Consider the following 23749-nt stretch of genomic DNA (forward strand, 5'->3'; position numbering starts at 1 on the left):
ATACACGTCACAGCGCTCTCTTTCTCAACTCGAGACTGTTGCCGGAAGTCACTCATTTTCATGGTGTGGGATTCAAAAAACTAAATAAATATAGCGACCGCTTACACACACATCCAAGCGGTCTATTTCAATCAGGAGCATAAAATACCACGTGTATTATGAAATAAACATGCTTTTTCGTGTCACAGGCACTTTAAAGTGGTATTGTTGATTTAAAAAATTTACTGCCATTGACGGCAATTGAACTGAACATTGAACTGGATGAGTTAAACAAGGTTTAATGTATCAAGACAATGTTTTAAAAAAAACAACAACTTTTAAGATACTCATATTTCAGTCAATGAGAATTAATTTTGCAAATTTAAATTAATATGTGTTGTTACCGTCTAGAGGTTCCCACCAGAGGGCAGTCTTTTGACTCAGGGCTGCAGCTACAACAGGAATTGTTGACCAGCCAAAGTTAGGCGGCATATTTTGCAAACAGCAGACAGGTTGGTTGGCTTTCAGTGTAAACATGTGGAGGTAAGAAATAAGGGGCTGGTCGGCAGCCAATATCGGTACACCATTCAAGAAAAACTGAGTTTTCAATAGTCACCAATTTGTCAACGTCAGGACAAAAATAGACAAACAATGATCTGTCAGTCGTCAATGCCAGGCCACGGTGAACAAGTTGCTAAGGAACGTATAAAGTGGCTGGTTGTCACCCATACACGGATAAAGGCAAGCATGCATTCAGACAGTTTCAAGTTGATGTCAATGAAGCCAACACACCTTATGAGGAAATGAACACACAAGCACGCAAACATTGGAGTTTCAGACTTTAGATTCAAATGGAAAATCTCAGAACTTTTGATGTGGACAAATTAATCACATCACCAGTAACATAGCAAAATGTGTGAGTGTAAGAAGTGGTGTGAATAACTTGTAGACGTAATGGGTGTCCTAAACCAAAATATAGTGTACAGCACATGCTTTATGTGGAGTACATACTGTAGTTACTGTAGCCATGAGCAGCCTGTAGTTAGTGTAGATTGTAAATGAGGGTGTGGTGTTTAAAGTTGGTGGTGCCTTGTCAGTTTTTACCAGTATGGCTGCACAATCTAGAGTCGGCTTCAATGACTTCCTCCTGTTACAAGGCTTGCCTGTCTGGCTGCATGTTTTTGCTGCATACTTTGCTGTGCGTGTGTGAGAAAGAGGGAGAAAAATCCCAACTTAATGCGAGTCAGCATTCTTGAACAGACACGAAACGCTGCTTAAAAAGAAATCTTCAAAATGACTAAATTTCTGTTTCGATTTTTAATTTAAAAGGCCAGCATAGGTAAATAAATCCCATTTGAAAAAACAATCCATTTAAATTATTGTGCTTTAATCTAAATGAATTATTTCTTTAATGGACAAATATTTCATACTGTGACGAGACTACAAGAATATTGAGGCACTTTGATGAATGTAATGATTATGCAATAGTTCCTCTTAATGATTAGTGCTTGAATATGCATTGAACTCTGGCAGCCTTTGACGACAATAGATCTCCATTTTAACTGGTAGGGACTGGCAATCTACAGTGCCTTGCAAAAGTATTCGGCCCCCTTGAATCTTGCAACCTTTTGCCACATTTCAGGCTTCAAACATAAAGATATGAAATGTAATTTTTTTGTCAAGAATCAACAACAAGTGGGACACAATCGTGAAGTGGAACAACATTTATTGGATAATTTAAACTTTTTTAACAAATAAAAAACTGAAAAGTGGGGGGTGCAATATTATTCGGCCCCTTTACTTTCAGTGCAGCAAACTCACTCCAGAAGTTCAGTGAGGATCTCTGAATGATCCAATGTTGTCCTAAATGACCGATGATGATAAATAGAATCCACCTGTGTGTAATCAAGTCTCCGTATAAATGCACCTGCTCTGTGATAGTCTCAGGGTTCTGTTTAAAGTGCAGAGAGCATTATGAAAACCAAGGAACACACCAGGCAGGTCCGAGATACTGTTGTGGAGAAGTTTAAAGCCGGATTTGGATACAAAAAGATTTCCCAAGCTTTAAACATCTCAAGGAGCACTGTGCAAGCCATCATATTGAAATGGAAGGAGCATCAGACCACTGCAAATCTACCAAGACCTGGCCGTCCTTCCAAACTTTCTTCTCAAACAAGGAGAAAACTGATCAGAGATGCAGCCAAGAGGCCCATGATCACTCTGGATGAACTGCAGAGATCTACAGCTGAGGTGGGAGAGTCTGTCCATAGGACAACAATCAGTCGTACACTGCACAAATCTGGCCTTTATGGAAGAGTGGCAAGAAGAAAGCCATTTCTCAAAGATATTCATAAAAAGTCTCGTTTAAAGTTTGCCACAAGTCACCTGGGAGACACACCAAACATGTGGAAGAAGGTGCTCTGGTCAGATGAAACCAAAATTGAATTTTTTGGCCACAATGCAAAACGATATGTTTGGCGTAAAAGCAACACAGCTCATCACCCTGAACACACCATCCCCACTGTCAAACATGGTGGTGGCAGCATCATGGTTTGGGCCTGCTTTTCTTCAGCAGGGACAGGGAAGATGGTTAAAATTGACGGGAAGATGGATGCAGCCAAATACAGGAACATTCTGGAAGAAAACCTGTTGGTATCTGCACAAGACCTGAGACTGGGACGGAGATTTATCTTCCAACAGGACAATGATCCAAAACATAAAGCCAAATCTACAATGGAATGGTTCAAAAATAAACGTATCCAGGTGTTAGAATGGCCAAGTCAAAGTCCAGACCTGAATCCAATCGAGAATCTATGGAAAGAGCTGAAGACTGCTGTTCACAAACACTCTCCATCCAACCTCACTGAGCTCGAGCTGTTTTGCAAGGAAGAATGGGCAAGAATGTCAGTCTCTCGATGTGCAAAACTGATAGAAACATACCCCAAGCGACTTGCAGCTGTAATTGGAGCAAAAGGTGGCGCTACAAAGTATTAACGCAAGGGGGCCGAATAATATTGCACGCCCCACTTTTCAGTTTTTTATTTGTTAAAAAAGTTTAAATTATCCAATAAATTTTGTTCCACTTCACGATTGTGTCCCACTTGTTGTTGATTCTTGACAAAAAATTAAAATTTTATATCTTTATGTTTGAAGCCTGAAATGTGGCGAAAGGTTGCAAGGTTCAAGGGGGCCGAATACTTTTGCAAGGCACTGTATTGCTGTCAATAGCACTGAAACGTGATCATTCACTGTCAACCCTCCCAGTTAAAATAGTTTGGACGTTTATCGCTGCCAATGGCAGTGAGTGAGTTAAACAACTTGCACTGCTTGAAGTAGTGCTTGTAGTGAGCTTTATTCATATTTGTGGTTATTGTCACATTTCTTGATCTTGGTTCAGTCAGTGATGACATTACACAAAAAAGCCAAATAAAAAGCAACATTTTGAGTTTTGAGGAGAAAGTTAAATTATTATGGCTATCTCCCAATTCTACACCTTTTGGTGCAACATTTAAACATCATTCCACATTTTTGACAAGAGCAAGCCGAATAGATGAGACTAATGTAAAGTGAACATGCCACAACATGTGAATGAAATCATGAGCTTTACTCTTGAGTAATAACACCTGTAAATGTTTGTCTGTGGCCCTTGGGCAAATGCCGATCTCATAAAACTTCTCAAGACCTTTTACGGGCATTCACACGGCATCGCGTGATGTCACGGGAATTTTTTTTTTGTGGTTGGATGAGGGAGTAGGAGGAGGTGTTTGGGTTAGGGAAAAAGGAAACAGGCCAATGGGAGATAAAATGAAGGACAAGCCTTCTGGGAACATAGAACGTCCTATTCAAACCATGCTTAGATGACACACTTGGAGAAACATTAACTATTGCACTTTCATGTTTTCTTGGGGATTTCATTTTAAAAATATGTTTACAGTTTTTTTTTGTTTTTTTTTAAATTGAATGCTCATTTTATTCACATTTAAGTTTTTTTAGTCAGACGTTAAATCCCGCAGTTGCACCATTTGAGTTTTGTGTTTTGAAATTGCAATTTGCAATCAAGTTTTCATTAGACTTTTTATTTCATTTAAATTTGTATAACTACATTCATTTTTTTGTGTATTTCTTGTTGGATTCGATAGAGAAAAAATAATTTTAAAAAGCATTACAAATTAAGAATGAATAGAAAGTAAAATTAAAATCAAGTGATACGGACAGTATTCATATAAACTTCAATTTTTCACTTTTTTGTAATTTATGAAAATTGTTTTTTCATCTGCAATCCACACAGATCACCCCATACTGACACACACACAAATAAAAGCGCAAAATCGTGCAGATTTTTTAAAAAAGGAAAAACAAATATCTCACAGTATTCCGACCTGTTTGTGTGGCACTCTTATATTTAACTAAGGTGCTGTCCATTTCTGATCAACCTTGAGATGGTTCTATTGATGTCCGTCTGTTTTTGATCATACGGTTTGGATGTTAGGAAATCCACACACCTAGAAGACCTTACAGCTCGCAAAAATTCTGATATTATGAGCTAATGAGGAACTGTCTGAAGAGCTGCAGAGACAGAATTGTAGCAGGGCACAGATCTCGCCAAGGCTAAAAATCAGCCGTACTTAAGGTTCCTTAGAGCACAGCAAGCCTCCATAATCCTTGCATGGAAGACGTTTGGGATAACCAGAACCCTTCTTATTGCTAGCTGTCCGACCACCTGAGGAATGGGGAGAGAAGGACCTTGGTGAGAGAGGTAAACATGAACCCCAAAGTCAACATGGCTGAGCTCCAGAGATGCACATGTGAGATTGGAGAAAGATCTAGAAAGCCAGCCGTCACTCTATGGTAAAGTTTTGCGTATAGAGAAAACCAGTGTCCTGTATAGTGAGCCAGTGTCCTGTATAGTGAGCATTAAAGTGGGTGAAATCATTATGACCAACTACAGCAATATCCTGGACGAAAACTTCCTGAGAGTTTAGGCCTTAAGACTGGGTTGAACATTTACCTCCCAACAAGACCCAACTCAGCTAAAATAACTAAGAACTGACTTCAGGAAAAACTCTGACTGTTCATGAACAGTGTTGTTAATCTTACTTAAACTGACTTCAGGAAAAACTCTGTGACTGTTCATGAACAGTGTTGTTAATCTTACATTAAAAAGTAATTAGTTACAGTTACAAATTCTCTCAAAACGTAATTGAGTTAGTAACTCAGTTACCTCAACATAAGAGTAATTAGTTACTCGGCAAAGTAACTGACGTTACTCATGTTCTACACGTTATTACATGATCCATTCTATAACGTCTTTCACATCAAATATGTTTATATTAACTGATTGAATTGAACATTCTTTTTCATTAAAAATAAACACTATTTTTTTTACTATTTAAAAAAAAATTTCATGTACATAACTGTAATGGTAAACAAATGATAACTGTGAGAAAAAAAGCCTTTTTGTTTTTCCTGTTGTACTGAACTCGCACCAAACGGTAACCCACGTACCGAGGTATGTAATGAACCGTGACTTTTGTGTCCCGTCATACCCCTAATATTGATATATTTTTCAACATGCAGCTGAGGCTCTGAATCTCTTCTCCTGTCTTTGCTGTAGTTTTTTTTTTAATTAAAAAAAAAATCACAAGTTTTATGGATACGCCATTCATGAAAAGTATAGGGCAAGTGACTACTTTTGGTTATAAAAACAAAAACTACTAATATATTGTAGCATCTACAAGGACAATGCCCACTTGGTGATGGTAATGCATAATGAACAGGAAAACGGTCCATTATTTTCAATTAATTGTACCCACCTGAATGCCGCGAACTGTATGTTAAAAAAAAAAAAAAAGTTTCCCGACAGTTAAGATGACGCTCACCATGCTAAATGCTAATGGTAGCGAAAACACGAAGGCTATGCTAACGCTCCGAGCCACCTAGCAACACTTTGCAACGGTGTCACAACCCCTCCTCATCCCCTTTCCCACTTTGCTCTCTCCATGTCTCTCAGACATCTCTCGTCATTCAACCAAATTGTAATAACACACGCCTTCAGATCCCCAATAACAATAATGGAAAGATGGGAAAATTACATTACACCCTAGATTACTCACTACTGACAAAAATAACGCCGTTAGTAACGCTGTTGTACTCTTAACACCGTTATTAACAACACTGTTCATAAATGGCCCATCCAGAGCCCTGACTTAAACCCAACTGAGCATCTCTGGAAAGACCTGAAAATGGTTGCCCATCAGTTTTCACTATACAACCTGACATAACTGCAAAGGGGTGAAAAAGTTGTTCCATCAGTCCCAATACAGAGCAAAAATACTTGGCTTTGTGATATTCCTTTTTTTTGTTTATCCAATGTCAAAGAGTTTCTCCTGCCAATGTTGGGTGCTATGTGTACATTGAGGGAAAAAAATGTTTAATCAATTTAACAAATGGCTGCAACAGTTAAAAAATGAAGGGGTTTTGAATACTTTTCATACACACTGTAGAACTAGGTAAAGTATTTGAGTATTTTACATTTTTTCAGTGGTGATATATATATACAGTGGGGGAATTAAGTATTTAGTCAACCACTAATTGTGCAAGTTCTCCCACTCAAAAATATTGGAGAGGCCTGTAATTGTCAACATGGTTAAACCTCAACCATGAGAGACAGAATGTGGAAAAAAACCTTGAGAATCACATTGTTTGATTTTTAAAGAATTTATTTGCAAATCATGGTGTAAAATAAGTATTTGGTCAATACCAAAAGTTCATCTCAATACTTTGTTATGTACCCTTTGTTGGCAATAACGGAGGCCAAACCTTTTCTGCAACTCTTTATAAGCGTTTCACACACTGTTGCTGGTATTTTGGCCCATTCTTCCATGCAGATCTCCTCTAGAGCAGTGATGTTTTGGGGCTGTCATTGTGCAACACGGACTTCCAACTCCCTCCGCAGATTTTCTATGGGGTTGAGACCTGGAGACTGGCTAGGCCACTCCAGGACCTTGAAATGCTTCTTACGAAGCCACTCCTTTGTTGCCCTGGCTGTGTGTGTGGGATCATTGTCATGTTGAAAGACCCAGCCACGTCTCATCTTCAATGCCCTTGCTGATGGAAGGAGATTTTCACTCAAAATCTCTCAATACATGGCCCCATTCATTCTTTCCTTTACACAGATCAGTCGTCCTGGTCCCTTTGCAGAAAAACAGCCCCAAAGCAGGATGTTTCCACCCCCATGGTTCACAGTGGGTATGGTGCAATTCAGTATTCTTTTTCCTCCAAACAAGAGAACCTGTGTTTCTACCAAAAAGTTCTATTTTGGTTTCATCTGACCATAACACATTCTCCCAGTCCTCTTCTGGATCATCCAAATGCTCTCTAGCGAACCGCAGACGGGCCTGGACGTGTACTTTCTTTAGCAGGGGGACACGTCTGGCAGTGCAGGATTTGAGTCCCTGGCGGCGCATTGTGTTACTGATAGTAGCCTTTGTTACTGTGGTCCCAGCTCTCTGTAGGTCATTCACTAGGTCCCCCCGTGTGGTTCTGGGATTTTTGCTCCCCGTTCTTGTTATCATTTTGACGCCACGGGGTGAGGAGGGGGTTGAAAGTCCGTGTTGCCCAACGACAGCCCCAAAACATCACTGCTCTAAGAGGAGATCTGAATGGAGGAATGGGCCAAAATACCAGCAACACTGTGTGAAAAGCTTGTGAAGAGTTATAGAAAATGTTTGGCCTCCGTTATTGTCAACAAAGGGTACATAACAAAGTATTGAGATGAACTTTTGGTATAGACAAAATACTTATTTTCACCATGATTTGCAAATAAATTATTTAAAAATCAAACAATGGGATTTTCTTTTTTTTTTTTTTTCCACATTCTGTCTCTCAAGGTTGAGGTTTACCCATGTTGACAATTACAGGCCCCTTGCACAATTATTGGTTGACTGAATTCTTTTTTTTTTTTTGCCCCACTGTGTATGTGTATATATACAATGCCTTGCAAAAGTATTCGGCCCCCTTGAACCTTGCAACCTTTCGCCACATTTCAGGCTTCAAACATAAAGATATAAAATTTTAATTTTTTGTCAAGAATCAACAACAAGTGGGACACAATCGTGAAGTGGAACAAAATTTATTGGATAATTTAAACTTTTTTAACAAAAAAACTGAAAAGTGGGGCGTGCAATATTATTCGGCCCCCTTGCGTTAATACTTTGTAGCGCCACCTTTTGCTCCAATTACAGCTGCAAGTCGCTTGGGGTATGTTTCTATCAGTTTTGCACATCGAGAGACTGACATTCTTGCCCATTCTTCCTTGCAAAACAGCTCGAGCTCAGTGAGGTTGGATGGAGAGTGTTTGTGAACAGCAGTCTTCAGCTCTTTCCACAGATTCTCGATTGGATTCAGGTCTGGACTTTGACTTGGCCATTCTAACACCTGGATATGTTTATTTTTTAACCATTCCATTGTAGATTTGGCTTTATGTTTTGGATCATTGTCCTGCTGGAAGATAAATCTCCGTCCCAGTCTCAGGTCTTGTGCAGATACCAACAGGTTTTCTTCCAGAATGTTCCTGTATTTGGCTGCATCCATCTTCCCATCAATTTTAACCATCTTCCCTGTCCCTGCTGAAGAAAAGCAGTCCCAAACCATGATGCTGCCACCACCATGTTTGACAGTGGGGATGGTGTGTTCAGGGTGATGAGCTGTGTTGCTTTTACGCCAAACATATCGTTTTGCATTGTGGCCAAAAAGTTCAATTTTGGTTTCATCTGACCAGAGCACCTTCTTCCACATGTTTGGTGTGTCTCCCAGGTGGCTTGTGGCAAACTTCAAACGAGACTTTTTATGGATATCTTTGAGAAATGGCTTTCTTCTTGCCACTCTTCCATAAAGGCCAGATTCATGCAGTGTACGACTGATTGTTGTCCTATGGACAGACTCTCCCACCTCAGCTGTAGATCTCTGCAGTTCATCCAGAGTGATCATGGGCCTCTTGGCTGCATCTCTGATCAGTTTTCTCCTTGTTTGAGAAGAAAGTTTGGAAGGACGGCCGGGTCTTGGTAGATTTGCAGTGGTCTGATGCTCCTTCCATTTCAATATGATGGCTTGCACAGTGCTCCTTGAGATGTTTAAAGCCTGGGAAATCTTTTTGTATCCAAATCCGGCTTTAAACTTTTCCACAACAGTATCTCGGACCTGCCTGGTGTGTTCCTTGGTTTTCATAATGCTCTCTGCACTTTAAACAGAACCCTGGGACTATCACAGAGCAGGTGCATTTATACGGAGGCTTGATTACACACAGGTGGATTCTATTTATCATCATCGGTCATTTAGGACAACATTGGATCATTCAGAGATCCTCACTGAACTTCTTGAGTGAGTTTGCTGCACTGAAAGTAAAGGGGCCGAATAATATTGCACGCCCCACTTTTCAGTTTTTTATTTGTTAAAAAAGTTTAAATTATCCAGTAAATGTTGTTCCACTTCACGATTGTGTCCCACTTGTTGTTGATTCTTGACAAAAAAATTAAATTTCATATCTTTGTTTGAAGCCTGAAATGTGGCGAAACGTTGCAAGATTCAAGGGGGCCGAATACTTTTGCAAGGCACTGTATACATATATATATATATATATATATATATTATTGCTGTCAAATGATTAAAAAATTTAAACTAGTTAATCATATGTCAACTGTGTGATTAATCATGATTAATCACATTTCCCTCGGGATGAATAAAGTTGCTCTTCAGGAAAAAAAATCTTTGAAAATACTATAATTGACTTTAAAATTTGTTTTCAGATGAAATGTATGTTGTATGAATGAATTAATACTTAACCAAATAGTTTTAAAATTTTATTTAACAACTCGGCTCGTATAAAATAAAATAAATTGTCAGTATTATACAGAAAAGAGCTTAACAGATTAAAGTGCCTCAGACTAACAATGTGGTTAGAGTACCGTTTGGCATATTGGCCAAAATTAACTGCCAACTTTAAGAGCAGACAAGCACAATACAGTAACAATAGCTAGTGTTTCAAGAAATGTGTAAACAACTTCTCTGTTAAACGTTTCACACAAATAAATGCAGCATTTGCAGTTTTACACTAAATGGCCTGAAAGCTGTGTGAGATTTAAAACAAAACAAAAATTTGTCCAATTTTCACACTTAACTGAAAAACATTACACTAAAATGTGTGTAAAGGTGTTTAGAAACACTGCTTAAGTTAGCCAGTCATACCCTTTTTTTTGTCCAGTGGTCTCCTGTCAGTGCAACAAACGTAACTCTGGCTAGTTGCTCCACCTTCGTTGCCTTTTCATTTTCAAAAAGTTCATGAATTTTTGTGGCAATAGTTGCCCGTGAAGGTGTTCTGTATGGTGGGTCGCCCGATGCTATCTGGATGACATTTTCAAGGCCCTTATCTTCGACTAAGTTAATGGGTCTCTACAGTCTCTGGCTACCCATCTAGCGATAGCAGTAGTCAACCTACTTGTTGTCCTTTTGTTGACAAGTCCGAGACCGCACTCTACCAGTGTAGTTTGATGACTGCGGCTTGTTTTTGCGGTGTTAGCGTCATTGCTAACATTAGTGAAGCTATGCATAGCCCAAAGGTGGTACTTTAGGCTAGTTGTGCTTTGATGGAAGGACAGTTCATCACAGCAGTATGTGCACACAACTTTTGTTTTATCCAGATTTCCATTAGGCAACTTTTTAAAACGGAATTTGCCATGAAGCAGTCTTAGGTCATCCTCCTCACTCATCGTGGCTGGCTGCATTTTGTCCTGCATTGCCATGCGGAGAATGTAAACATCCCCGTGTGGGACTACGGGAGGCAGTTGTGGCCAAACTTCGTGTGTGCGGTAAATTGCGTTATTTTTTTTTAATGCGTTAATATTTCCAGATTAATCATGGTCGTTAACGCGTTATTTTTGAAAGGCCTAATATATATGTATAGTGAGTTTCTACAGTTTTTTTATACTCAATTTTTGTCCGTTGTTCATCATTGCAATTTCAATTGAAAGTTAAATCGATATAAAAAATATGCATCCTTTAAAATTGAAAAAGTCAACATGTGCCGAAAAAAAAAAAGAAGGAATAATCGTTGTTCAAAATGTTGGAATGCCACCTACACTTATTTAACACAGGGCACACAAGATTGTTATGTAACAAGTCATTTTATTGCAAAAGTAGTTCTAGAGGATATCAACCAAGTCTGCAGTTATTATACAGTGATAAGACTTTGCCACGTTTGGTCCTTCTACAAAATAATCCTTTTTATATAAATAGAGCACATAAACCCTTTAATTAAATACAACACTTAGATAAATATTCCGACACTCTTTGCACGTTTTTTTTTTTTTTTTTTAAACCAAAAAAAAAACTCCCTTTTATGTAGATGACTTTGTTCCGCATTAAGTCAGTGAGTATATGAATAGTTTAAGAGCTTCAAGGTAGTTAGAAGAACAGTGCTGTTTGTTTTTTGTGTAATCCATTAAGCATCAGGAAGTTGAGCATAACTCTGAGGTTTTCAATGTTTCATCAGTATTGACTAAAAGCAGTAGTGTGTTGAGTACGTACTGTGCTAACTGTAAGCAAGAATTCTATTACGTTAGAAACAAGACTTTTTGTTCACATGATCTTCTGACATGCAATTACCACGACTAAAATCCTTGCCAATTTGGAATTGGCCACACAATCAGAATACAGATTCAAATCTGATGAAAAAAAAATGGAGTAAACTTCCTTGTGTAAGTAATTTTAGTACACCAGAAAATGGCCTAAATGACCCTGAAATGGTTGCTTTAAGCCAAAATGATGCACTTCCTGTGTCAGGTATGCTTTCTTTAGACTTTTGTGTGGGTCTACTCATGTAAGATGCTTTGTAAATGCAATTAAGTGGGGCTAGGGTGACAAATTTTCTTTAAAATAAAACAACACATTCAGGATGTGTCGAAAAATCCTTGCCATGGGATTTCTAAGACAAAAACAGTGCCCTCACAAAGACTTGTTGTGGCATAGCTCCAGGCGGCCCACCAGGGTGCTGACTAGACGCTCCAGCTGCACGGCCCGCTGCCGGCCCGTCTCAAGGACCTCTTCGTGGTTGGCTTTGGCCTGGCTCTCGTAATCCATGACTGCCCGGTTAGTGATGAGCGACATCGCCAAACAGCGCATGTCGGCGTGGCGCGCCGTGATCACCTCATGCACCGTGCTCATGCCTGCACGCAAACAGAGAGTCAGAATGGTTCTTAAAATGTAATTAAAACGGATGGAAATTCTTCAGCCTGAATTTGGGACTAATACAGGTACTGAACAAACATTTGGCTGCTTTGTAACAAAACATATGATTTCAAACTGTCAATAGCTGCTTTCACACTCCGTAGTTCACTCTCTACTTTTGCTGGGATAATGACGTCATTTTTCGAGTTTGCACATGTAGGAACTAGGGACCAGGAACCATTTCAGTTCCTTCTCTGAGGTAGGGACTTTCAGTCGGGCTGTCGGAACTCGATTTCGTAAGTGTTTGGTGATTGGCTAAAAACGCCCCCTTCTATACTAGTGCGTCTTGAGGAGCCGCTGTATTGTAATAAAAAAACTACCCTGTATTAAATCTGTGTGCTCTTTCAGTATCGTCGTCAGATGCTGGATTTGCACAAAGATGGAAACTTCCCTTCAAACATGCACGACTTGCCACTGTGACCTTGACGGTCTCCATTTGTTTTTGTTTTTTTCGTTCAGCTTAGTTTTCCTGGTTTTATTTTGCAAGAGGTGGTAAAAAAATGTGTCAGTGGCACAGACTACATCATCACAGCAGTTCGTATCAGGCGCAGTACCCATGTGTGGATTGCCTGGCGAAGTATGGTTCCTATAACAACTGGAGAGGCCTATAGTTATAGAAACTAAGTACCCCAGTTCCTACAGTCTGAAAGCGGCAACACAACACGATTGGTCGACGTTAGTTTTAAAGAGTTAAAACTGACAAAAGGAACGGCGAGGGGGCATCTCGAAGCCAACACTGTGGCTTCAGTAAAACATCAGGTGGGACCTACTGTTGGTTAAACGTGTTGGCACAGTGCTTAAGTGCATTTTGACATAAAAATGAAGTACATTGGTAATTCTATGATTTTTCCACAGTAATAATTTTTTCACATTAATTGAATGAATGAATCTTACTAAGCCTTTTGATTGGCTGGCAACCAGTTCAGGGTGTAACCCCCTTCCCCTTAGTTAACTGTATCCCAGCAACCCTCGTGAGGGTAAGCGGTATGGAAGATGAATGAATATAGAATAAATGATACACAAAGAGCAATATTTAAGACTCACAAAGTTACATAACTATTAAAATTGTGTATTACAACAAATTTCTTTGTGGTTTCCTACGGCAGAGTTGAAACCCGATGATGTCACTGGACATACAGAAACCACCAGGCAATATACAGCTATATGGGGAATATTGAAAATCTTACTTGATTTTATCGTGGGATAAATTGGAATACCATGTTGAAAGTGTGTTGGAAGAGGAAGAAAGTCACTAAGAACATGTTGCTTGAGTATTTTTTTTTCACTCTTCAAACGGGTACTGTCATTTTCGGATGGCAAGCTGGTAACCCACCATGAACCCTGCAGTTTATATAGGGATTTTTGTACGCTAATGAGTTGCATGTACTTTACTGTGATATTATATATAATTATGTTAATTATATTATAATTATATATTACTGCGGCATTTATATGAACAGATACTGTTTTCTTGTTAGACCTGGTGGGTGTGGCTTATGGTCGGGTGCACCTTACTGTCAAAAAAGGCTACATTCATACTGCAGGTGTGAGTGCACGAATCCAATTTTTTCGTGTTTTTCCGACTCGAATGAGGCATTAACTTGACAGTCTGAACGTGACAAGTTGCATAGAAGTGGACCATTTCAAATCCGATCTGGGTCACTTTCGTATATGGTTTAAATCTGATTTGGGCCACATTTTTCCAGAACGTGGTGGCGGTATTAACTGTCAAGTCTCCCAAATCGGAATTCATGCAGCAATTACATCAGCAAAGAGCGAGAGCAGCACGCAAGACGGCAGCGATGTAGATGTTCATTAGCGTTTCACAGCGTGAACTCTGCTTTTACTACGCAGGAGACAGGCTTGACCACAGTCATAAAAAACTACAATGAAGAAAAGGATAAGCCTGATAATGCTTGGTTTCTTATTGTGCAACAAATGAGCAATATTTTAATAGTGCTTACATGGCCGAGTCAGGGCAAACTGACGCAAGTCATGCACGCACAAGTGTGTAGTTATTTGTTTTGACGCTTCTGCGCATGCGGGTCAGTTTGCTCAGCGCATCTCTGACTACGAATTAGTGCGAATGCGTAATACTTGAACAGGCTCAATGGACAAAGAACGGGCACGCCATTGGGAATTGTGGATTAAGACTTGCAGTATGAACCTAGCCTAATTGTCCTGTTCACACTGGCCAACTGGAGGTGCTCATTCTTCTCTGAAACTGTGGAACCATTAGCTTTTACAGCATTGCTAATGGAGCTTGCGCTAAGGCTATATGATCTTTTTTCATGCAATTTGAATATCGACTATAGCAAGCCATATCCATTCAAATATAAATAATTTGTCATATGAAAATATAACAATTGTATGCATTTGTTTGAAATGGCTCCTGGGATTTTGTGTTGGAGAAATTTCTTACACAGCACTTATCAACCACCATTACGGTGCAAAACAAACACAAAAACAATGTTTAAATAATGCCAAAAATGCATTGGGATCAGAACAAGACAACACACATGTGTAATAGTGAAAAAAGACGTAAATAAAAGCCATTATTACCAGGAAGTGGCTGCCCTTAGTCTGGCAGGTATTTTGTCAATACTGGTATGATTTTAGCCCATCAAATGCGAGAAATTGCCTAACCTTCCTTTTTTCGTCATTAATACCCATAGTGGAGAGATCGAGGCTCGCTGCAACCACTGTGTTAACAGTCGTCACTGCATTACTTTACACACCACATTTACTGTGTTAGCTGGTGGGTATTACCTTATATACCACTTTATTGTTGAGATCTCAAGGAATATGCCCAGAAATGGTTTTATGGGCTATTAATATATTGTCAATGAAAAAATTGAGATATTTTCAATGTTCTTGGTGTAGTTCTCTCTTAAATAATGGGTTCAAGAGGTCCATGTGGACCAGCACTCACCCACGGCGTCAGCCCCGAGTTTGTGCATCATGCGGCACTCAGCGATGGTCTCGAAGGAGGGCCCTCCTAGGACACAGTAGACCCCCTCCCGCATAAAGTCGCCAAAGTCCAGCTCGCCCGCTACATCATGTGCCAGCTTGCGCAGCTCGCGGTCGTATGCATCAGACATGCAGGGGAAGCGGACGCCAAACCTGGACAAATACAATGAGTGAACCTTTCTTGTTACGGGATGGTAATTTATACACCCACCACTCCCTATAGGTGAAAATCTGAGCCCTTATTAAAAATAGTTTTACCCTTTTCACACAAATTGAAGGCATTTAGTCTTATTAAAATACTTAACCATCATTTCTGAAAGAGTCAGACATTTGCCACGTTTACATGGAGCCAAATATTCCAATTACAATCGGAATACTTGTTCAAACCGAATAAATGTGTTCCATATAAACACCTCATTCGGAATGAACAGGCCCAAACCGAATGGAATTTCATTCCGATTCACAGGGGTGGAATATTCCTTTTCCCAAACCGATTAAAAGTAAAATTATATCATGTAAACAGGGAAGCGGAATGGTGTCTGGTTGCATTCTTTCTGCACATGCTCCGTACTGACGTGGTGACGTCAGTTGGTGACGTAAGTAACGTCACTTGCAACATGGCTTCCAAGCACACGCACAGCGCACCCACACAACTTTTTAAATGAACGGCGTGTCATTCTGAAGTTTTGTTTCCACTCGAAAAGTTAAAACAGCAGCTGATCTGACGATCGATCTCCGTGTTTTGCAACGTGACGCTCTGTTTTGATTAATCTGCGCATGTCAGACGGCAGTTGTCAAACGTCCTTTCGGAATAAAGGCAGACACATGTAAACGCTGGATCAGAATAGATGAAGTGATATGTAAACAGCTGATGTGAAATTTCCATTCGGAATGATTTGAATCGGTATGAATAAAAGTCAGCATGTAAACGTGGCTACTGACCAGGATACAGTAAGCTATAGTAGTAGCTATGCAGTATGGAAAGAGGTGTAAATCACATGATCCATAGAGTAGATGCCATTACATATTCAGTCTACAATAGCTGCTAGCTATGTAAACTTGCTCCTCCTGTTAGTTAACTGTAAAATGACACTGAACCCAATAAACCATCAGTGACAAAAAGTAATTTGACACTTCTTTACTGTCACTGTCAAGCTGATGCTTGGAGTGGATCAAGAGAACCTACAAAGGAATATTTGAACAGTGGTACAATGAATTTAATCCTAAATGGACTATTACAATAAAGCCATATTTATGATAAAATATTGTTCATATTATATATACTTGGGTTGGGACTCATATATATATATATATATATATAGTGTTTAAAAAATAATAATTAGTAATTTTGTAATTAAACAAATTTGTTAATTGTAGAATGCTATAGAATGCTATTTGTCCCCCAAAATATATTTTTCAAAAATCAAAATAGATCCTTGTGAACAACTGAAACCTATACATAGAGGCGTGAATGTTGTTAACACTTAACACATTTAATCCGATTTACATATACGAAACAAACTTTTGAACAGTAGTTATACACAAACCCACACACAATTGTCCACATACGGTTTATACATACATATCTTGACACACACCAAGTTTCATTCATCCCTTTTGGCTTACATATTTTTAATAGAAAATAAATTTTATAATACTTTTTGGGAAAAGCTAAACACAGTGCAACAAAACGCCAAAAAACGTTTTTTTAAAATTATCTACAAATTGTTTCAAATTTTTAATCCGACATACAAGGTCAATGTTATGATTTAATCATTTTTTTGAGAAAAAAGTAAATCCATTTTTATTTTTCCATTGAATAAAAATTTATAATTATAGACTTTTAATGCACCTTTCTCATAAGATTAGAATTTTTTTTTCTTCCAAAAAGATGTGACTTTAAACCATTTGCTGCCATTGACAGCCTTCTTTTTGAATTGGGAAGGCTGACGGTGAATGACCAATGCCAAAACTGCCATTTCTAATGGATGGACGTCTATTGCTGTCAATGGCAGCAATCGAGCTCATACAGCAACCTGTACTACAGAAATAAAATGCCTTAAAATCAACTAAACTTATGAACGACTAATGTTTTTCAAACTGGAAGGATGGCTACCCACCTGTCGTGGTTGGGTCCCACCAGCGGGTTGACACCAGCAAAGCCTGGCATGTTGATGTGATCCTTGATGATCATGACATCGCCCACCTTGTAGTCCTCGTTCAGGCCGCCGGCTGCGTTGGTGAGGATCACAGTCTTCACTCCGAGCAGTTTGAAGACGCGCATGGGAAGCGCCACCTACATGACGCCAATAACGTCAAGATTGTGATTGTATCCTACGTTCAAATTTTTTTATTGGGGAAGGAAAGACATTTCAAATCCTGTATTTAATCAAGGAATATTCTGTCACTTTCTAGAAAAAAAGGGGATATTTAGGGCAGGGAAAACAAATTTCATGAAAAGATACATGTGTCAAATCTCAGATTTTCTTCTTAAATATACAAATACCTGTTTTTCTATTCGAAAAATATATTCAATTCCTCAATGTCCTGAAATTTAATATTGGAATGTCCCAATGTTCTGTTCTTGAATGATTATCGGGAGATTTATCTCAAATTTAATTTACAAAAAATAAAAACTTTAGAAACAAAACAAAAATATCCTTATTTATATTGGAATATCCCAATTTTCTACCCTTGAAAATCTATCTTCAACAATTAAAAAAAGAAATGCTTTGAACTAGACATGTGCCGATTACCGGTTTCAAGGTATACCGTGGCATGAAAACATCATGGTTTCAAAACCGCAAACATTTTCCATCATATTGTCCCTAGGTTATTTGCTATTTTTTGTGTCCCAAAAATGCAGGGAGAAATCCCCCGCTTGCAGCTGCATGGCTCAACCCTCCCGCACCAGTTGTTGCTCTGTGTCAGTGAGTCAGAAAAAACGCTGCTATAGGAAAACTTCAGCTACAAAAAAGTTATAGACGGCTGTCGAGGAGAAGGCCCAAGCGACATGTAAAACATGTTTGCGGAGGGTTGCTGTCGAGGAGGCAATACCTCCAATATGATTTTGCATTTAAGAAAAATTAAAGGTTAGTTAACACTGTCATAAACATTTCCCACCAGCTACGAGAGTTAACTCCAGCGTGATTAGTGTGTCTAGCCGTGGTAAAACGTGTTTTTCTTTTTCTCTCTGGCAACTGTCTGTTGAGAAAGAGAGTGATACAAGTCATACGCACGTGCTTTTTATGGAAAATATTTTTGTTCTGATGGTAATAATGTTGAGTTGTGGCTGTGGGTTTAGGCTCACAGGTTAGGGTTTATGATTAAGGTTAGGCAATACCGTGATATTTTGACCTAAGGTTATCATACCGTCAGAATCTCATACCGGCACATGCCTACTTTGAACATGTTTCTCTGAAGAATGTTGTTTCAGTGACGTAATTTTATTCATTTAAAAAAAAAATATACCCCCCCGGACTAAAAACAACATCCACAAGAAGCACAAGGTCAAGAACAGTTTTTAAAAAAAATTTTTTAGACTGAAGTATGTTAAAGCATCTCACCTTTTGGACTGGGTAACCTTCATATAGGTGGAACCTGCCCTGCATGCAAACACAGGCTTTTCCCTTAAGTGTTCCGAAAACCAGCTGACCTGCATGACCGTGCACTGAAACACACAACACAACACATGTTATTCACTCAGTTGCTGCCACTGATGGCGCGAGGCGTCCAGTCCGTTTTGATTGGGAGGGATGGCAGCAAAGAGTTGGCAGTGATCACTTGCTGCAATCTCTCACAGTCAAAATGGATTGGACAGCCAGTGCTTTCAATGGCATTTAAAGATAAATATTCACGGCCAATCCTCCCAGTTTGAATGAATTGGATGTCTCGTCAATGGCCGGCAATGAGTTAACACATGCCACCTGCACTTCCATGTAACAACACACATTGACCTCTTGTTGGTGTCATACCAGTGCTCCTTGGGAAATTGGGAATGTCAGCGTACTTGAAGACTTGACGTTCCTTTAGCATTTCAGCCAGGCCGCCCAAACCAGAACCGCACACAATGCCCACGGTGGGCCGGGACGACGTCTTGCTCATCAGCCAATCGGCGGCCGCCTGGTACTCATCATCACTGCAGGAAGAAAACAATGCTCCTAGTAAATATATAAACAAGAAGTGGTTTCAATGCCACATAAAACGACTAAACCATTTTGACTGGGAGGGATAGAAGTTATTGATATTTCACTGTTAGCCATTCCTGGCAAAAATGGACATCACTTGCTGTCAATGGAAGCAGATTAGTCAATTATTAATTATTATTATTATTGTGTATATCAGGGGTCCCCAAACTACGGCCCACCGGCCCGCCTCCACATTTGGTCCGGCCCCCTGAACAATACCAGAGACCATTTTGATTTTTTTTTTCTCAATAGTGTTATTTCCTGGCCCTTTTCTGTGAAGAACTCACTGATGGTTATTTGGTTATTATCTATTTAATTAATAGTGTCATTATTATTATATTATATTATGTTATATTATATTATATTATATTACAGTGGCAGTGTATCAAATACTTGTTCTCCCCACTGTATATTATATTATTGTTTTTATTCCATTTACTTTTGTTCCGTGAAGAATCGAGAAAGGGTTATTTGATTGTGGCTTTCTGAGAAACAATATTTTTTTTACATTTAGGCACTCCTGCAATGTCACACATTTTCTGTTACAAACTGACCCCGGCCCCTCGTCAGAGAAGGGAAAAGTTATGTGGCCCTCAAAGGAAAAAGTTTGGGGACCCCTGGTGTATATAATTAAAATGAAAAGCTTTACTAATTATTTAGGTATGTGACGTCATTTTTTAAAAATGCCCTTCATCTAAATCAAAGTCCCCCTAAATGCTGCAGTCTTGTATTTTGATCATACAAAGGGAATTAAAAGAGCCTCACATCCCCGACGGTGGAAACTGAGCCTTCGCAGTGACGAAATGTCTCATGTTCTCAGGTGGTTTTATGACTCTGCGTTTCCAAAAGTCCATAAATGACGTCACGGAAGACCACATAAGCTCCAAATCCTCCCCACATCGCTTTCGTATACCGGTACGTGATGAAGAAATCTAGCGAGACGCCGCCGCCTTTTCGGCGGATTTCAAGTTTGGCTGGCGGATAATTCGCTTCAATTGCGACAGGAGTCAAAACCCCGACGCCAGTGGCGTGACGCGTTCATGAACACTACTCCATCGGCTTATTGCGTTTGAATGATACGCGGATGCCGAGGGCTCCACGTGTGGCGTATTGGCACGGATGCTGCCCCGGATAAAGAACAACTCACAATTTGTCATCCATGTTGAGATTCAGACGATCTTGATGTTGACTGTTAAGGACGTGCCTTTCTGAGCCGCTTTGCTACTTGTGCGCGTCCGTGATGATGCGGAGGGATTTCTTACGCATACGCCGACTCCCCCTACGCGGTCCCCCTCAGCCAACCGCGGCCGACCCCACTCCTCTCTGTCAGCCACATCCCTCGAGTGCGTCACTGATGATGGGCGATGTTGGCGCGTTGTCATCGTAGATCATTCATATAAGGCTAGATTGCTGAATCGCGCTGTGAGCTAAGGAGAGTACTGTTACTTGTCGGCCATTTTGCGTCGGTGCCATTCGATAAACAGCCAACGGAGCATTTACTTTGATATACTGTAGCTATAAATTGCTCAATTTTAAACTGATTTTCAGAGCTACAGTACATTTACATCATATTTAAAAATAACGATTTCATTGTTGTCAAAATACAGCCAAAATCAGCCATGGTTTTTTATTTTATTTTTTATTTTATAATTTTTCTACTTTTAATCCGTCAATAATTTAGTATTTAAGTTGAGAAAATTACTCACCTAACGTCCACTGCATTAGAGCTCGCCAGAGAAGTCCTCTGATGCAAGATGGCCGCCGGTCACTTACGCCGCCGACTAGACTTTTAGACAACTATTAATACACACACAAATCTCTCGCTCTCTCTTAATAATATAATTATTAATTATATTATCATAGTTTTTTTTCAAAGGGAAACCTTAAAACACTACTATATATTTTTTTCTTACCCATGCAGTGATGTTTTAGAAAATCCATCTTCATCTGAACGTTTAAGGCTACTTTTCACAGAAATGGCCATACAACTGAGAGGCAACCAGTTTAAGGGGCAGCAGGTGTTGTGCCGAAAATAGCCGCCCTGCGTGAAATGGAAAACGTCAAATGTTTTCATGGACGCATTACAGTAATGGATTTACGACTGTAAAATCAGTTTTAAATAAATAAATTACACAAAATACTTGTACTGTATTTTAGTAACAAATCGTGGACTGGGCCACATAACCATATTTGAACAGAAATGTATTAGTCTACAGGTTTTCACGACCATATCCCAATGACAATCACACAGGTATGACATTTATTAGTTCGAGTAAAATAAAACATATTCACGGTACAAGAAAATCGTTTCCATTTCCATCGATTGGTAAATAAAAGCTGTTTGTACGAGTGACGTGCGGGCCCTCAATAATAAAATAAATATGCAAATAGATGAAAATAAAATAAACGCTCAATAAAGCGTTATAAATATGGGTTCCCGTCAGGGGGTACATTTCACGCGGGGCGGCTGTTTTTCGGCACAACACCGGTCTTTCGCCCGATGTCAGCTGGGATAGGCTTCAGCACCCCGCGATTCTGACAAGGATAAGCAGTTTTGAAAATGGCTGGATTTTGCAAAAGTGTTTGATGATGAGTAATGATGATTGTCATTTAAGGCAGTTAGACAGGTTTGCTTGTTATTAAATTGCAAGTAGTTGCTATTGAATAATCAAGTTTTTTTCCGATGAATTTTGCAGTAACAGATTTTTCCTGAAGGCAACCCAAACAGGATTACCTTGACAGAGAGATGGATAGATAAATAGACTGATAAAGGCATTTTAAAGACTTAATGACATTTCACAGTCAATTGCTTGTTACGTCAGACTTTCCCTCAAGGCAGAACCTTGCTTTGAATATCAAAAAGAATAATCATATTAAAGAGATCCTTTGGTGTGTTTGTGTTCTTCACAGAGCACTGTTGTGGTTCTCCCAAATGACTGTTATGTAAGCAGTATTTTGTATTCACACAAAAGGTTTCGCCTGAATGCTTTGAACAAACCCTGACGGTGTGCCCCCCTGCAACACAATTAGGCTGACCCCCATGCCCTTTGTAGTAGTGTGTGTGTGGGGGGGTGCACATACACAGCATGTTTATTTTTGCATTGCACCCTCATTTTTGTAACTATCACTCAGGCAAAAAGAGACAAATGAATTCAAAATTATTATATGTGCATTTTTGTACAGGTGCTCAACGCCTAAAATATGGGCCTCTCACCAAAAATAGAATAAAATAAATCACATAAAATTAAAAACAACCATTTTGCAACTTATAGTTGTGTTCAAAAGTAATTAACTAATCATCCCCCACTGCAGTATAGTGTTGTACTATGGCATTTTTCTTTTTTTTTTTTTTGGTGTGTTTTTAAAAGTCAAATCAAATTGACTCGTAAAATCCACATTTGCTTGGATGGCCTCCAGCACCCCCGCAGCCCTTGTGAGGATTAACAGTTTATAAGATGAATGAATGAATCCACAATTGCATTTGTCTTTATTACACTTGTCACTTAAATTCTTATTTGATTTGTCTATGAATGAACTGAAAAATAAATGTCAGATTTGCTCGAACACTATCCCAGAGCGGGGGTTGAAATATTTTTTTAAACACAACTGTATGTAACTGATGTACAGTAAATGCTTCCCTTAACACAAGCAACACAGTCAGAGATGCAACTCTTAATAATGGAGCTGAAGGGAAGATATATGCACAAAATGTCTTCACAGCTCTGTTCAAACAGTAGGTTTTTGTGATATAGAAGTTTGAGACCTAGAGAAATAGTGAGCAAATTTCTTTTCTACTTTTGTCAACCTACTGTATAATTACTAATCTGTATACACAGATTACTAGACTGTGAGTACAAATTAACTATTTTTTTTCCTACTCTGGCACCTAGAGGGTACATGTAAATTTAATAACAGGGTACTTAGATATTTTTTATATGAATGAATGAAGGGGGGGAAATAGCTGCAGAAAGAACAAGACAGGTGTTTTCTTGTGCTTTAAACGTGAAGGGGAAGAGCGGCCTCTAGTGGCTATGTGTGTATGCAATGCTGAGGTTACGTGTAGTAATTGTGTATTAGGAGAGTACTGCAGAGGGCGATTAAAACAGGACAAAGGGCCATTGGGTGCCCCCTTCCTTCCTTATTAACCACATAACTCTCGGTGCCTAGGAAGGGCAATGAGCATCATTAAAGACTATTCACACCCCACCTTCCACCTCTTCAACCTATTGCCCTCTGCTAGGCGCTACAAGGCCAAACCAGCCAAAACGAACAGACTAAGACACAGTTTATTTCCAAGAGCTATCACCCCACTCAACTGAAAATTGCACTGTAAT

The 23749-nt window shown here is 39.3% G+C and overlaps 1 protein-coding gene across 1 annotated transcript; it reads right to left on the bottom strand.

Moving 5' to 3' along the window:
• Nucleotides 1-9831: 9831 nt before the first annotated feature.
• LOC130929622 (purine nucleoside phosphorylase-like) lies at nt 9832-20722 on the bottom strand. Its single transcript, XM_057856943.1, has 6 exons — nt 20563-20722; nt 19203-19366; nt 18795-18898; nt 17349-17524; nt 15191-15381; nt 9832-12197 (listed from the first exon to the last, which is right to left on the bottom strand). Exons 1-6 carry the CDS (start codon nt 20574-20576, stop codon nt 11977-11979), a joined length of 870 nt encoding a protein of 289 aa, XP_057712926.1. The 5' UTR covers nt 20577-20722; the 3' UTR covers nt 9832-11976.
• Nucleotides 20723-23749: the final 3027 nt, after the last annotated feature.

This window comes from Corythoichthys intestinalis, chromosome 14 (genome assembly GCF_030265065.1).
Source record: "Corythoichthys intestinalis isolate RoL2023-P3 chromosome 14, ASM3026506v1, whole genome shotgun sequence".
Lineage (NCBI taxonomy): Eukaryota > Metazoa > Chordata > Actinopteri > Syngnathiformes > Syngnathidae > Corythoichthys > Corythoichthys intestinalis.

Bases quoted from the DNA above. Each gene is read 5' to 3' on its own strand.
- LOC130929622 (XM_057856943.1), bottom strand. The intron at 18,899-19,202 runs GTATGACACCAA...TGTGTGTTTCAG, and splicing joins CAATTTCCCAAGGAGCACTG to TGCACGGTCATGCAGGTCAG. The intron at 12,198-15,190 runs GTGAGTGCTGGT...GTTTGCGTGCAG, and splicing joins ACTCGGGGCTGACGCCGTGG to GCATGAGCACGGTGCATGAG.